The sequence below is a fragment of the Pinus tabuliformis genome, chromosome 3_1 (assembly GCF_031772625.1).
Source record: "Pinus tabuliformis cultivar Carrire ecotype Pingquan chromosome 3_1, CPIR1, whole genome shotgun sequence".
Classification (NCBI taxonomy): Eukaryota; Viridiplantae; Streptophyta; class Pinopsida; order Pinales; family Pinaceae; genus Pinus; species Pinus tabuliformis.
In genome coordinates this window covers 464,363,655-464,378,587 of record NC_142301.1, presented here as the reverse complement: position 1 = coordinate 464,378,587, position 14,933 = coordinate 464,363,655, and the positions used below count along the sequence as shown (strand labels likewise).

Here is a 14,933-nt window from a genome sequence, read left to right as displayed (position 1 = left end):
TTTGACACTTGTACGCTGGATTGAATTTAAGATTACACATTATAATACAAAACAATGAACACAAATTTTGCATGACGTCAAAATGTGTGTTTTAGAAACCATGTGCAATATCCACTTCAAAACATTAAAAATTTCGAAATGTGCAAAACATTAATATTTTTTTTATTAAATATGTATGTGAAAAAGAAATGGTGAAGGTTGTATAAAACTTGCCAATGCTTTAAAATTGTTTTGTTTGGTTAAGAGCTTATTTTATTTGGACATAAGGAAATAGTTTAACAACTTAACTCAAGACCTAGATACATCTGGCAAGAATGAAAATTTGCCCCCTTACGAACTACTATCCTGTTATTCCAGGTGGGGTGGTTTTCCTTGAATAAGGATGATAATTCAACCTGCATTCACAGTTATTCCAGGTGAGGTGGTTTTCCTTGAATCATGATGATAATTCAACCTGCATTAACAGTTAACAACTAATGATAATTGTCTTCACCACTGATTTGACAACTATATTATATTAAGTTTTCCCACCTTCTTCCCATTTCAATCCATGTAATAGAATATGGACGATGCTCTTCATTCAATTAATTAATTAATTAATTTATTTATTTATTTTAACTAATAACGTTAGATCAAAACTCATCATAGCAATACAAAGTAAATTAAGGCTGGCTATGCGGCCTTGTTTTTATGTTATTATTATTACCCTACAATAACGTATTAAAAAAATATTGATGTTGACATTAATTTTAAATTTACCAAAAATTAAATGATCTTATTTGATGTTTGCCTTTGAATTTTTTATTTTTTTAAATATATTTATTTCAATTTTGATTGGTTCACCTCTTATTTTACAATGATTACATTGTACCCCAAAATCTGTAATTTGTTGTACCATACAATTTTTTGTTGTATATACTAACATTAAATCAATAATTATAGCATTAATTTTTCCATATTGATTTGGCTGCTAGGTCAATCTGTTTCACTCTACAGACTTCCAAATGTGATGGGAGGACTATTGGAACACAAATTTGCAATTTTTTGCCACTATTTTGGAATGCTAATTGGGCCCACGCTCCACCGGGAACTAGTAACCTCTGCACTACACCATACCCTGACATTTAATGCTTCATGGAAGCCATTATCACACTTTTGCATAATTACCGATGACTCCCATGTTATGTTTTCACTTGCCGATGTTGCTCCTAGGTAGGATTAACAATCTCTCACTTCAAGAAGCTGCCAACTCTTATGTTGATGCCCAATATGCATTTAGAGTAAGTGGTATGACAACCTTTCCCGTAAGATATTTAAATTTTTAAAATATTAATTGAAGTCTTTTAGGGAGACTTAAATTTTGAATTTTATATTAGATTTTATTTCATAAATAATGAAATAAAATTTAGTAATTTTATCATAACTTTGTTTAATAAAATTTATTTAAATTAATAGAAAAATATTGTAAATATAAAAAAATTATAAAACTTTTAATTCAATAAATTTTTAATATAGAGTAAAGTGTTAAAAAAAAATATGATTGATGCAATAATTTAAAATAAATATCAAAATATTTATTTTAAAATATATTTTTTATTTGAAAAATAAAAAAATTATATATAAAAATTAAATACATTTGATTATAAATTATTATATATATAAACAAAAAAAAATATTATAAATAAAGATAAATTTCAACTTTATTTCATAATTACTATTAAAAATATTTTATAGATATTTCATAAAAGTTGAATTCTCTACCATAATATAGCAACATTTTTTGTGTTTTCTAAAATTATAAAATAATGTTCCTGAATATTTATTTTTAATATTAAAAAAATATAAGACATTATTATAGATTTTGATTATGTATAGTTAATTATAGCTCGGATTTTTTTTTTTAATCTCTTGCTTTCCATTTTTTTTCTTCTTGTTTTGACTTTTAGCATGCACTTATAGAGGCTTCCATTTTGCCAAATTTTCATAGTTTTTACTTTAATTTAACTATATTTAAACTAAGCAGCAAATACTAGATACCATCATAAAATTATCTTCAATTCTACCTTCTTCATGTATTGAAGAAAAAAACTTTATAAAAAACAAGTCATAAATCACACTTTAAAGAATGGTGTGAAAGACAAGACATAACATCACAAAATCACACATTAAAAAAGGGTTTTTGTACGAGACATAGTATGTCTTATTTGTTTCTTACCCTAATTTAAGGATACTTAAATAACCAGGAATATCTATAAAGTAGCCCTTGTTCAAATACAATAGTTAGTTCATACATTTCAAAATTCAATAATTGAACTAAGTGGAAGGGAAACGCTAGCTATGGAGCCTTGTTTACATTTTTATGGATAAAAATATTTTTTCGACAAAATATTTTTCATATCAAAAGAAGAGGAAAATGATGTGGGGTGCCGATAAATCAAATTCCCATGTTATTTTCTCTGCAAACTCAACATGGAATCATATTTAATTGGCAAATGAGTTTCAAGTGAGATGCAGGATGGAGTCATGTTTAATTAGAAAATGAGGTGTGAGATGGAACTTACTAGAGGGATTTAGAATGCAATATAGTTTATAATATTTACATTCAGGAAAAGAACACAAATGCTATAAAATATGGCATTTGTAGCATATTTTGGTTTCAATGTGGCTTCTTGTGGTTTGTCCATTTATGAACGAAATGAGAGGAATAATGGTTTGTTAGCATTGTTGTTGGTAATTTTGAGGGGAAATACAAGCTTAGGAGTTTGCCTCAACCAAAGTGAGAAAATCAAATTTTTTGTTCTAAACTTTGCTAGAAAAATATCAAACCTTGAGCACACCTCTTACGAATGACCTAACAAAAGATTTGAGTCACTCTACCATGGTTACTCTTACTAAGAATGTAACTAATCGGGACAAAAATGTTTTGACAATTTAAGTAGACGTTATTGTTAATGTTGATCCAAAACTATATATATATATAGTTAGCAGACATTATTGTTAGTGTTAATCCTAAGCTATAATTTTTTATTTTTTATTTTATCTATATTTAATCTATAGAAATATTATTGTTAACACTATTTATGGATATTTTAACCAACATTTTTTTAAACTTGTTTGATTTAATTATTTAGTAGATAGAACTTTTCTGTTTTCAAGTGTAAACAAAATATATACCAACTTTGAAGCAATGGTAACAACATTTTATAATATATTTAAAATTTATAAAATTTATAATTTTAAAAATAAAATTCTAGATATCTTTTAAAAGTGTCAAGTTTACATAAAATATCAAATATTATTTTGAAAATATTTTTCTCTCACACACAGCGCACCACACACACATATATTTTATAAACTAAAATTTATAAAATACTTTTATGTGTATGTTTAATTTGATAATAAATTTTTTTGTTTGTTTTATATAGTGAATATATAATACTTATAATATATTTTTGATAAAAAAAATTAAGTGAAATTAATAATGTTATTAATATTGTTTAATGTAGTAATAATATTGTGAATATAACAATGATCATAAATCAAATGACTAATAAACTAAAACTCAAAACTAAAACTTACTTTACAAAATAAACATTATAAAACTAATTTAATTTTTTTCGGTGTGTATGCCTAATTTGATAATTATTTTAAATTTCTTTAACATGGTGAATGGAGAATTATGACGATCATTTTAATAGTTATTTTTCAAAATTAGAATGAATGGGTAATTATGTTGACAAAGATAGAATGAATGGGTAACCCTGTTAGCAAAGATATATATTTTAAAATAATGTATTGAGAATTTCAATTTAATTATCAATTATTATTAGGTGGATGGTAGAAAATATTTTTGTTGGTAGTTGTCACACATCAAAACTGAAATTTATTTTGGAATAGTTATGTCATTTTTGTCCTTTTAATTAAATTAATTAATTAAAAAAATATGATAAGAGTATCTAAAGTGTGATATGAAATGAGTTATGGTTTTTAGGGCATGTGGTATTGATAAGCAATGGTATTATTAGGTGGATTTTAAAGAATATTTTTGTTGGTAGTAGTCACACATCAATGTTGAAATTTATTCTAGAGTAGTTATGTCATTTTTCTCCTTTCAATTAAATTAAGTAATTAAAAAATGTGATAAGAGTATTTAAAGCGTAATATGGAATGAATTATGGTTTTTAGGGTATGTGGTATTGATAACCCATAATATTGTAACAAAATTTATTTGCAGGTTAAGAATACTCATACTAAAGTAGGAATGAATTTGCATGGTTAAGAATCTTGTTTAGTATTTTTTTTAAATAATTATTTAAAAATATGTATATATGTTTAAATCATATATATCAATTATTTTTATAATTAATAATAATGATAATTTAGAGTGAAGTTATAGTTTAATCTTGATATTATGAGGTTTTTAATCATATTAACAATGTAAAATGTATTATATAAAAATGTTTTGATTTTTATTACACATAGATGCATATTTTGATTTTTATTGTAGATTGATGTTTACATATATTTAGCAATTATTTAATTTATATTATTTACCAAAACAATCTTCGTATGTTTTTTTTTTTTTTTGAAAAATTAAAACCTGTACTTATAAGTCAGCCATATCCAGAATAAGTGTTTGATAGTTTTTCTATGTCTTGCAGAGAGACGATCTAGAAATACATGTCCAAGATATAACAAGATGATGTGGGTGGCCTCCAGATCCAAACAAAGGAAGGAGAGTGAGTTGATACCGAGCCCATTCCTGGATCATTAGGTCACTCTTTACAGGTGAGAAAGTAAACTAATTTTTGTTTTTGTTTTCTAGGCTATTTGAATAAGGTTGTAGGGATATTCAAACAAATATTGATTTAAATATTAATTAGAATTTGGTTGTAGAAGAATACTTAAACAATAGTTAATATAAAATTGAATGGCACATTTGAAGTAATGGCAAACACTGCAGCTTAGAGCACTAGTGCTTCATGGAAAATCCAAAAGGAACAGGTTATCTATAAACTTTTTTTTGTTATTTTCAGAGAAAGCGAAAATTGTTACTCCATGAGAACTGATCACCTAGGCAATTATACAGAGCAGTTACAACAAGTCGAGATCTTAAGCTGCATGCGATGCAAATATGGGATGAAGTATTGGCAGATCGCTTACTGACCATGGGTTATTGTGAATGGCTTAATCGTTAGAGTTACTATGATGTTAAGACAAGAGTGTGCATTGGACTTCTGTTTTAATAATTTAATAATGAACCAAAGAGTGTGCATTGGACTTCTGTTTTAATAATTTAATAATGAACCAAAAGCTTCTGGTTTCCATTTTTTTTAACTTCTATATTATGCATTAATTTATCAATGTTTATGGCTTAACCGTTAGAATTTCAATTAACCACGATGTAACACAAGAGTGTGCATTGGACTTCTTTTACTTCTAAATTATGCATTCATTTATCAATGTCTTATCTCCGCCCGTCTTAACCGTGTCTTTATTGGCATGACACATTTCTTTTAATAAATTTCAAATTTTTTACTTTTATGTTATGCGTTAATGTTTAAAACTTGGTATTGAATTATTATTAATTTTTTTTGATAAAATATAAACTAAATTATTATTATTTTTTGATAAAATATAAATTTGGTTTAGGTTTAAAAAAACTTAAATAAATAATATAAATTTTAATAAAATATAAAATAATATTTAATATTTGATTTATGTTTAAAAAAATGAAATGAAATAAATAATAAAATATTAAAATTAGAGATTATTGGATTAAAAAAAAATCATTTATAAAATATAAAATAATATTTGATATTTGGTTTATGTTTAAAAAAATGAAATTAAGTAAATAATAAAATATTAAGATTAGAGATTATTATATGAAACAAAAATTTATTTATAAAAGAGAAATTAATAATTTTTGTTTTTGAGAATTAGAATAAAAACTAAGTAACAATTTAATTATGTTGATAGATGTGTTTATTTGAAATAAGACTTCTAAAATATCTATTTAATTATTAGTAATTATTAGGTGGATGATAGAGATTTAACCTCCACATAGTATTTATAGTAATATAAACAAATCGAAGTAAATATTTATTTGAAAGGTTTGTACTTTTAATTAAATTGATCAATTAAAAATAATGTCATATGAACTTAGTTAGTTCATATGAATAAATAATTTAATTAGTTTTTTTAACCTTTTTTAATTTTAATAATATTTATAGTAATATACATAAATCAAAGGTTGATATTTATTTGCAACGTTGTATTTAAGTTTCTAGGTGATATTATGCATAGGCACAAAAATGCAAATTTTGCACTTGAGGATATCAACAAATTTCTAAATGACTTCCAAGAGGAAACCACGACCAACAAATTTCTAAATGACTTCCAAGAGGAAACCACCTTTGTTGACTACTTTCGAGCACGATGGTTGGACAGAATAGGTTTGATTTCTGTAGCTTTAATTTTCATATTTTTTGTATAATTGTATTGACTATTGACATACTTTATTTTGTGTTAATAAAAAATGTGGGCAAAACGTTGTCTTCACTTAAAGCATGCTGGACAAGAAACAAATGGCGCTATTGAGTCCTACCATTCACATTTGAAACAAGTTCTTTTGAAGTCAATACGAGCAACTTCAAATCGTCAAGTGGATTGGTTGGTGCATTAGTTGTGTTTAGTGGTCCACATTTTTTATTGGTGGCGTCAATGTGCAAAGGAAAATGGTTTCCATAGAAACTATAAGGTGGAGAAAATAGAAGCTCATTCATGGCTAAGGGCACAATCTATTCCAGATTGTAATGTGACACTGCACCACTCAGATTATTCAATAGCATGGGTGCAAAGCCAACATGATATATATAAATCATATATGGTATGCCATTCAAGTTCAAGTTTTGCTATGTGTGATTGTGATTGGGTGAAAAATGGATATCTTTGCAAACATGTCATCAAGGTTAGCATGATGAGGGAAAAAATAAGGTTGGAACAAGAAAATCTAGAAGCAAGAATCAATGCAACAACCCAAAACTAGGTGACTTGAGTATTTCATTGAATACGTAGATCAATAATAATAAATAATAGCCATTTTGATCTAATACCATACAATGTTTTGTTCACAGATAGGTGAAAATGATGACTTTGAAAGTGTGGATAACTTGGATGTTGATGTCATGGTAATAATTTCATAACTTGGTTAATTTTGTGTTTTTTTATCACTCTTTTACTATTGTTATGACTATTTTTTGTTTTGTTTTGTAGGTAAATGATAATGTTAATTATGTTTTTTATCACTCTTTTATTGTTGTTATGATTGTTTGTTTTTTTCTTTGTAGGTAAATGATAATGTTAATTATTCCATGGATTCTTCCACTAATGTTGATCCATGTCTCAAATGAGAAAAGATCTAACAAAATATTAGGCATATTTTTGAGTCACTTATGTAGTTACCTGGTGATGAGTCACATCTGCACTCCTTAGAAAAACGCATGGAAGATGTTGCAAGTGAATTCAAAACAGCATTAACATCAACCACGTTGGGGTTGGACCATCTAGTTGCTCCATCTTTCCAACAAGTGCAAGATGGATTTGGATATACACTTGGGCGTGAAAGAGATTTCTTGGAGCGGATGGTCACTCGTAAGCACTCATATACATCATCTAGCTCTGCACAATTTCCTCCTCCAACACAAGGTTCAAGAAGGAAAAAAACATTTGCTAATGAGCTTGATAGAGCTGCTACAAGAGACAATGAAAGAAATACAAACATATGAAGGTGAGAATTATATATCTCAAATGTGAATGTTAGTTTCAAATGTTTTAATTTAAAACATGTATAATCTAAACTTGCAAAGAAATGCCAAGGAAGTTATTTATTATATGGTTGGTAATGTAGGATCTAAAAAGTTTTTTAAAATAGTTTCAAATGGAATAACTAAACTAAGAAGTTTGACTTATGTACCAACATCTATCATGTTCATCTTTTTGGTAAACCAACATCTATCATGTTCATTTTTTTGGTAAACATGATGTTTTTCCTTGCATTTGTATTTTATTTCCTTGTTGCAACTCTTTGTTTTAAGTGCAGTATGTGCACAAAGATATCATTAATTTACTTAGTATTTTGATTTCATTAATTTTATTAGTGTTTTTATCTCTTTGTAGTGCCAGCATGGGAGAGATTAAAGCTATGGAAGATTGAGTGTTTTAACACCCTACTTTGCAATTCTATTAGTTAAGTAATTATTTTGCTCAGTGGTTATATTGATTTATAGGCCCGAGTTATATTCCACACAATCTCCATCCAGTGTAATCCAAAATTAAAAATACACATGCTAGTTTGGAGATTCTCTTATAACTCTAAATTTGGCAAGAGAGAATTATCTTATCTCAAGATAGCTTGTGTGAATCTGCTCGGCCTTAAATCTAAATGCAAACTTCTAAAAATTCTATTATATTAAAGTTAATTTGATTTTTTTGTTATATGAATTAATTGATTCAGATGTTTTTTGTTGGGCATTATTCTTGGAATTTCATTTCAATAAAAGTAAGGGAATATATGTTTAAATTTCATCATAGGTGTAATTTTTTATCATGATATTTGATAATATTAGTTATTTTTATTTATTTATATTAAATTATAAGTATATCAGTATTATTTAAATTCCAAATTTAGTAATTTTATATGTCATTAAAGGATTTGTTAAAAGTAATGATATTTAAGAACATATTTTATTTAAGTGTAACTTCAATTTAATTTAATTAACATTTCCCAGGATACAATAAAAGCTTGATTATCTTCGGCTATGGAAATATCACAATAGTGACAAGGTCAGAATACCATAATATCATCTTTTGTAGTGGAATAAGATAAATTATGGGTTTAATGTATTTTTTTTTAAGAAAATTGTGAACTAACTAGTCCTTAAAGCGTCACAATTTTTTTTCTCTAACACGATTGTGGTTGCAACAACATTGAGTTATGTTTGTATAGAGTATACATTATAATTAAACATATATGATAATTAATAATAAACTATTTATTATCAAACTCATATAATATATTATCATATTATAAGTTGAATGGGAAAATTATAATGGATGAGTTTATGTATACTAGGATTGTATTTTTATTCATTGTTAAATTAAGTTAGAATATTTTATCTAGAAAATATGTGAATAATTTTTATTTGGCTAGAAACATTTTGATTAAAATGTTAACTTAGTGTGGTTTTATCCATTATAATAGTTTAGAAAAATTAGTAAATGAAGTATTATAATGTTTAGAAGATATTTTATTTTGGATAAGAATTAATACATCACCTTTCCAATCTTATATTAAAATACCTAACTTTAGGAATAAAGCTAATCATAATACCTAATTAATGAAATATATTAGAAATTATAGATAATATTTATTAATAAATAAATTTTATGAAGTATTGACAAAAAAATCTGCACATATCTATATCATAAGTATACTCTACGTAACATATGTAGGCCTTCTAGACTACTTAGTCATTACAAAAAAAAAGAAGCCATTATGAGTTTTGATGTCATATTATAAATTAAACCTTAATTTGTTACATTCATAGATTCTTTCTCTTCCTAATGTTTTGTAGGTATCTTTTCTCTTGTAAAGCTATTTAAGGTTCTCATTTTCTTAATAACAAATCATTTTAACATTTAATCTATAAAAACTCATATCATGAGAGGGATTTATCATATCATTGTGAAATGCCACACAAAATAATGTAGACAAAGCATCATTCTATACTTATTTATTTCAATGAGTTTCCTTTCATATTCCTAATAATTGTAGGTAATTTACCAAATATTTATTCTTGAAATTCCTCTCCCCTAATTTTGTAATATCATTAAAAGGTGACATTTTATTCCTGTCCTGTAAGCTAGTTTCCAACATTTATGTGTTTCTTCTTGCATCGAGTATTATATTTATATAAGTATCTATTTTTTTAGCCACCCTATATCCTAAAGATTCCATGGTACATTTTTGTTCTCAAAAATAGGCTTAGTGTTTGTTAAGTCGGTCTTTCAATATCTTGAAATACTAATCCAAAACCTTAGTGTTTTAGTTACAACCCATTTTCTCTTAAAAATATTATTGGCTAGAATACTCCATGATTATACTAACCCCTATTTAACTTTATTACAATTTTGTTAAATTTTGAAATAATCATGTCATTTGTTAGTTCAAAATTGTACATAGAAAAAAATATGAATTTTAACAAAAAAATCAAACTATAATAATTTCCTTTAAAGAAAAATATATCAAATAAAAATTACTTGAATAAATTTGAAATCCTATTTTTTTTAACACTATACAAGTATTTTTTCAATCAAAATTTCTTTGATCTTAAAAAATCCACATCTTATTCTCTATATGTAAAAAAAAAATGAGTCACTCAAATCTTACATCCATGGAAAATATACTTTTATCCTTGGAAAATATACTTTTAGTATAATTTACATTTTACAATGATCTAGAAAATCATAAATACATAATGTCATGATAATATTTCTTTAACATTAATATATTTTTTTCTTTTTACTTTAATCAAAATCACAATAATAATTCCATTGAGTGACACATAAATTATTTCTCAAAACTATTGTTGCATTCTTTTTATTCAAAACAAATGAATTATTCATAATTAAAACATATATCCCAACAAACAAACATATCCAATCTTACAGAAATGGATGGAAGACATCACAAATGAGTTCAAAACAACATTGACATTAACAACTTTAAGGTTGGGCCATCCAATTGGTCCATCTTTCCAACAAATCCAATATGGATTTGGACATACATTGGGGTATGAAAGGGATTTCTTGGAAAGGATGGTCACTCATAAGCACTCATATACATCATCTAGCTTTGCACACTTTTCTCCGTAATACAGGGTTCTAGAAGGAGAAAAACATTCCTTGATGAGATTGATAGAGTTGTTACTTAAGACAATGAAAGAAATACAAACATGTGAAGGTGAGAAATATATACCTCAAACATGTTGGTTAAAATCAAATGATTTATTTAAAACATGTTTCATATAAACTTACAAAGCAATGCTAGAGAATTTGATAATTCTATGGTTGGTAATGGAGGATATAAAAAGCTTGTTAAAGATTACTTCAAGTGAAACAACTAAACTAAGAAGTTTGAATTATGTACCAACATCTATTATGTTAATTTTTTTCATAAACTCTCCCATCAAAGAGAAATTAAAAGGAACATGAAAGTTCACCTCCACAGGGTGTATGACTATGTGGATAGGGAATTTATCTCAATGATCCTGTATAAAAATGGTTTTTTGCACAAGCATGTGAAGTGGATAATATCTTCCATAACATCAACGTCTTTGGTTTTTCTCATCAACAGGGTGCCAACTCATTTCTTCAAAATTTATAGGGGGCTTCGCCAATGATGTGCACTATCTCTGCTTCTTTTCATTCTGATCATGGATGCCTTCAACAGGGGAGTTAAGGCAAGGTTTGAGGAAACATTGATATATGGATGCAAAATCTTCAAATGATGAAAAATTCCTCAGCTGATGATTGTTTATGATGCATTGTGTGCTTGTGAAACAATACTCTCTAAGTGGGTCACTTTTCATAGGATCTTCATGGATTTCGGTAAATATTTTGGGCTCTATATAAAAAAAGACAAAAATTGAGCTAATAGATGTGGTGGTGGATGACCTAGAAGTATTTGAAATAGCTTCCCTGTTTGGATTAGAAATAGTCTCTATGATAGATGGTTTTAAATATCTGGGATGTTTTCTAAAGCTCAACAAATACTTATTGAATGATTGGGAATGTCTTCTTTCTAAATTTAAAAAAAGAAAAAAACTATTTTGTTGGGACCAAAGATGGTTGACATTGGGTGGAAGAGTCATTATGACAAAGGTTGTCTTGACTGACATCTCGATCTACTAGATGCATCTCTTTAATCTTCCCCAATATTTCATTAACAAGATAGACTCAATGGTGGCTAAGTTTGTTTGGTGGCTAAGAGCATATGAATACAAATACTCTCTTCAATGCATAATTGAGGAATGGATTGTTGAGGGGGCACCTTTAGCTGGCCGATGTTCCAAGATTTGGAGCGGTATTAGAGTTGTCCTACTGTGACTAAGTAGTAACATTCGATGGGTGACTAGAAATGGATAAAGGATCCACATTAGTTTGGATTCCATCAAGGGTTTCAGTGGATGCCACTCTCTTCCACAACAAATAATCAAATCTCTCTCTTATATGGCGATGAACACCCTTGATGGCCTGTGGGAGAGATATAGACTTGTCTGTGTTGCTCAGGATTGCTCACATGCATGGCAGATTGGTTTATAGGAGGACATGTCAGTTGAGTGGGAAGACTATCACAATAGTCTATGCATGGTCGATATCCACTTATCACTGAGTCTGGATAAGCTAGTGTGGGGGGGTTGGGGAGGCAGGCAAATGGTCAATGACAGAATCCCTCTCAAGGAGGCCTACGACCACATCACTTCGACCTCTTTTCCCCTACCATTCACAGAATTCACCTTGCTCATTTGGAAATGGGATGCTCCCTTGAAGCTAAAATGCTTCTCTTGGCTCGCCATCCATAATAGAGTATTGACCTAGGACAATCTTCTCAAGAGAGTATTTTTTGACCCTCGATGGTGCTTGCTTTGCAGGTTGGATTCAGAGAATGGCCCACACCTATTCCTGCGCTATCATTTTTCCTCTAAATGTGGGCAGAGGTATCAATTCGTTTTGGAATCCCTACTATTAGTAATGTACCTTCCATCCATGATTGCGTACTCCTTTGGAACTACAAAATGAAGGCCTACAAGATTGTCCCTCTCGATGTTCTATGGGGCATCGGGAGGGCTTGTAATGCCCTTATTTCTTAAGGAAAAGCTCTGGAAATCAAACGAGGTACTATAGGAATAGTGGAATTATTCCAAGAGATTGTCTCTTGGCAACCAAAAATCCCTCATTGATCTATCTCTTATTTTGATGTGGAGAGAATTTATCCAATATGTTTCTTTAATGGGGCTTCCTCCGGTGGTGACTATGAATGTGCGGTTGTTTTCAATTTGACCTAGATGTTCACTTCCATTTCTCCTGGTATGGTGGTGGAGCACACAACGGTAGGGCTGAGTTATTAACTCTTTGGGGCACCCTGCAATGTGCTTCTTCGCTTGGCATTGACAAAATATTAATCATTGGAAACTCCTTATCTATGATTAACTAGGTGAAAGGAACCTCATCTCTTGATGTCCCGGATCTCTACATCTGGTTGCTATAGATTACGAATTTCCTACATCTCATCCCAGAAATCAACTCTAGGCATGTCTACCGGGAACAAAATTTGGAGGTAGATTCTCTTTCCACTCTTGGCCTCTCCATGTGCCTTGGGTTCATGTTCTTTGAACTCTTTTATGGTGGTCAGAGCAATGACATGGTTTCTTTTAGATCTAGTTCCCTCCCCTATCTTTGGTTTTTTTTGTTTCCATTTTTTCATTGAACTAAATGGCTTTTTGTTGGTTTCGCGTGTTTATTATTTACTTTTTCGTTGTGGTTAGTGATGCATCTCTACTCTCTTTTGATTGATGATTTGACACGACAATAGATTATGTCATGAGACAGATGTTGGTGGAACATACTTACTCTTGTTTGCCATCTATCTTGTAAAGAATCATGAATATGTAAAAAATTTTCTTTATTGAATGGAAGTTATGTTTTTCGTCTTAAAAAAGAGATCCTTTGCTAAAAATTATTTATTCTTGTAAAAAAAATTATTCATGATGCTTACCATAAAATATTTGAGGATTGTATTCAAAATGGTAGATTGATTCAAAATCTCTAATACAACCATAGGTAATAAGGTAATTTTGGCAACCATAGGTAATAAGAGCGCGTGGAAGGCCGATCTTGAATGTGCAAGACAGGCGCTAGCTGGTTTGAATCTGATGGTAATTCAATGCTTACAGGTAATTGGATGAGTCCTTTATGTACGGATAGGCTAAGGATCTGTGATGGCATTTTGTTCAAACACGCCGATAATTAGATTTCACGTGTGACAGACATTTCCCCCGTCCAGCAGCTTGGACCCAAATATCTACGGCCCACAGAAGAGTTCAATCACCGAGCAATACATAGAAAAGTTCCTCGAGGGCCTTTCCGTGGGGCAGGTTCGTCGCGCTTTACCTTAATCTTATACTCTCTTCTAGTTCTCCATTCGTTTACAGGTATTTCAAATAAATCAAATCTATGTATGTTGATGCCGACTGTTGCCTCAAAGAAGCTCTTTATTCTGGACTACTATGATGCATATATGTTGTATGCCGAACGCATCAATAAGCTATCGGAGGGGAGTAAAACATATGGCAGTCACACACTTTTCTTCCTCACGAACGAGGGAGTGCTGAAGCCCGTGGCCATTGAATTGTGTTTGCCTCCCACCGCTGAACAAGAATTACGTGTTAGAAACGTGTACACTCCTGCTGAGGAGGGAACAGAAGAAGGAGCGTTATGGTTGCTAGCAAAAGCTCATGCTCGTGTCAACGATGCTGGTTACCATCAATTGATTAGTCATTGGTAAACATTCTTGCTTATATTATAATAATATCGACTATATTATTCTTTTAATTTATTATTTTAAAATCTAAAAATATCCTTATTTACATTTAGACTTTTCTATTATTCTCGCTGATATGTGAAATATAGCTTATCAATTATCATTGATTCATACATGATCCACGAATAATGGTAAACCTAATAGATCCACGAGTAATGGTAAACATAATGTAATATTTTTATATATGGTAACCAAAATGAGGTGAAGATCTACAAGAAGGAAAATGTGGTTTAGAGAAGAACGTGGAGACGTGCGGCAATATATTAAAAGA

General features: G+C 29.1%; 1 protein-coding gene across 1 annotated transcript; it reads left to right on the top strand.

Moving 5' to 3' along the window:
* Positions 1-7,502: 7,502 nt before the first annotated feature.
* LOC149187763 (putative lipoxygenase 6) lies at positions 7,503-14,626 on the top strand. The gene is made up of 4 exons (XM_089409753.1): positions 7,503-7,653; positions 13,930-14,015; positions 14,109-14,216; positions 14,330-14,626. The coding sequence occupies exons 1-4, from the start codon at positions 7,503-7,505 to the stop codon at positions 14,624-14,626; spliced, it is 642 nt and encodes a 213-aa protein (XP_089265879.1).
* The last annotated feature ends 307 nt before the right edge of the window (positions 14,627-14,933 follow it).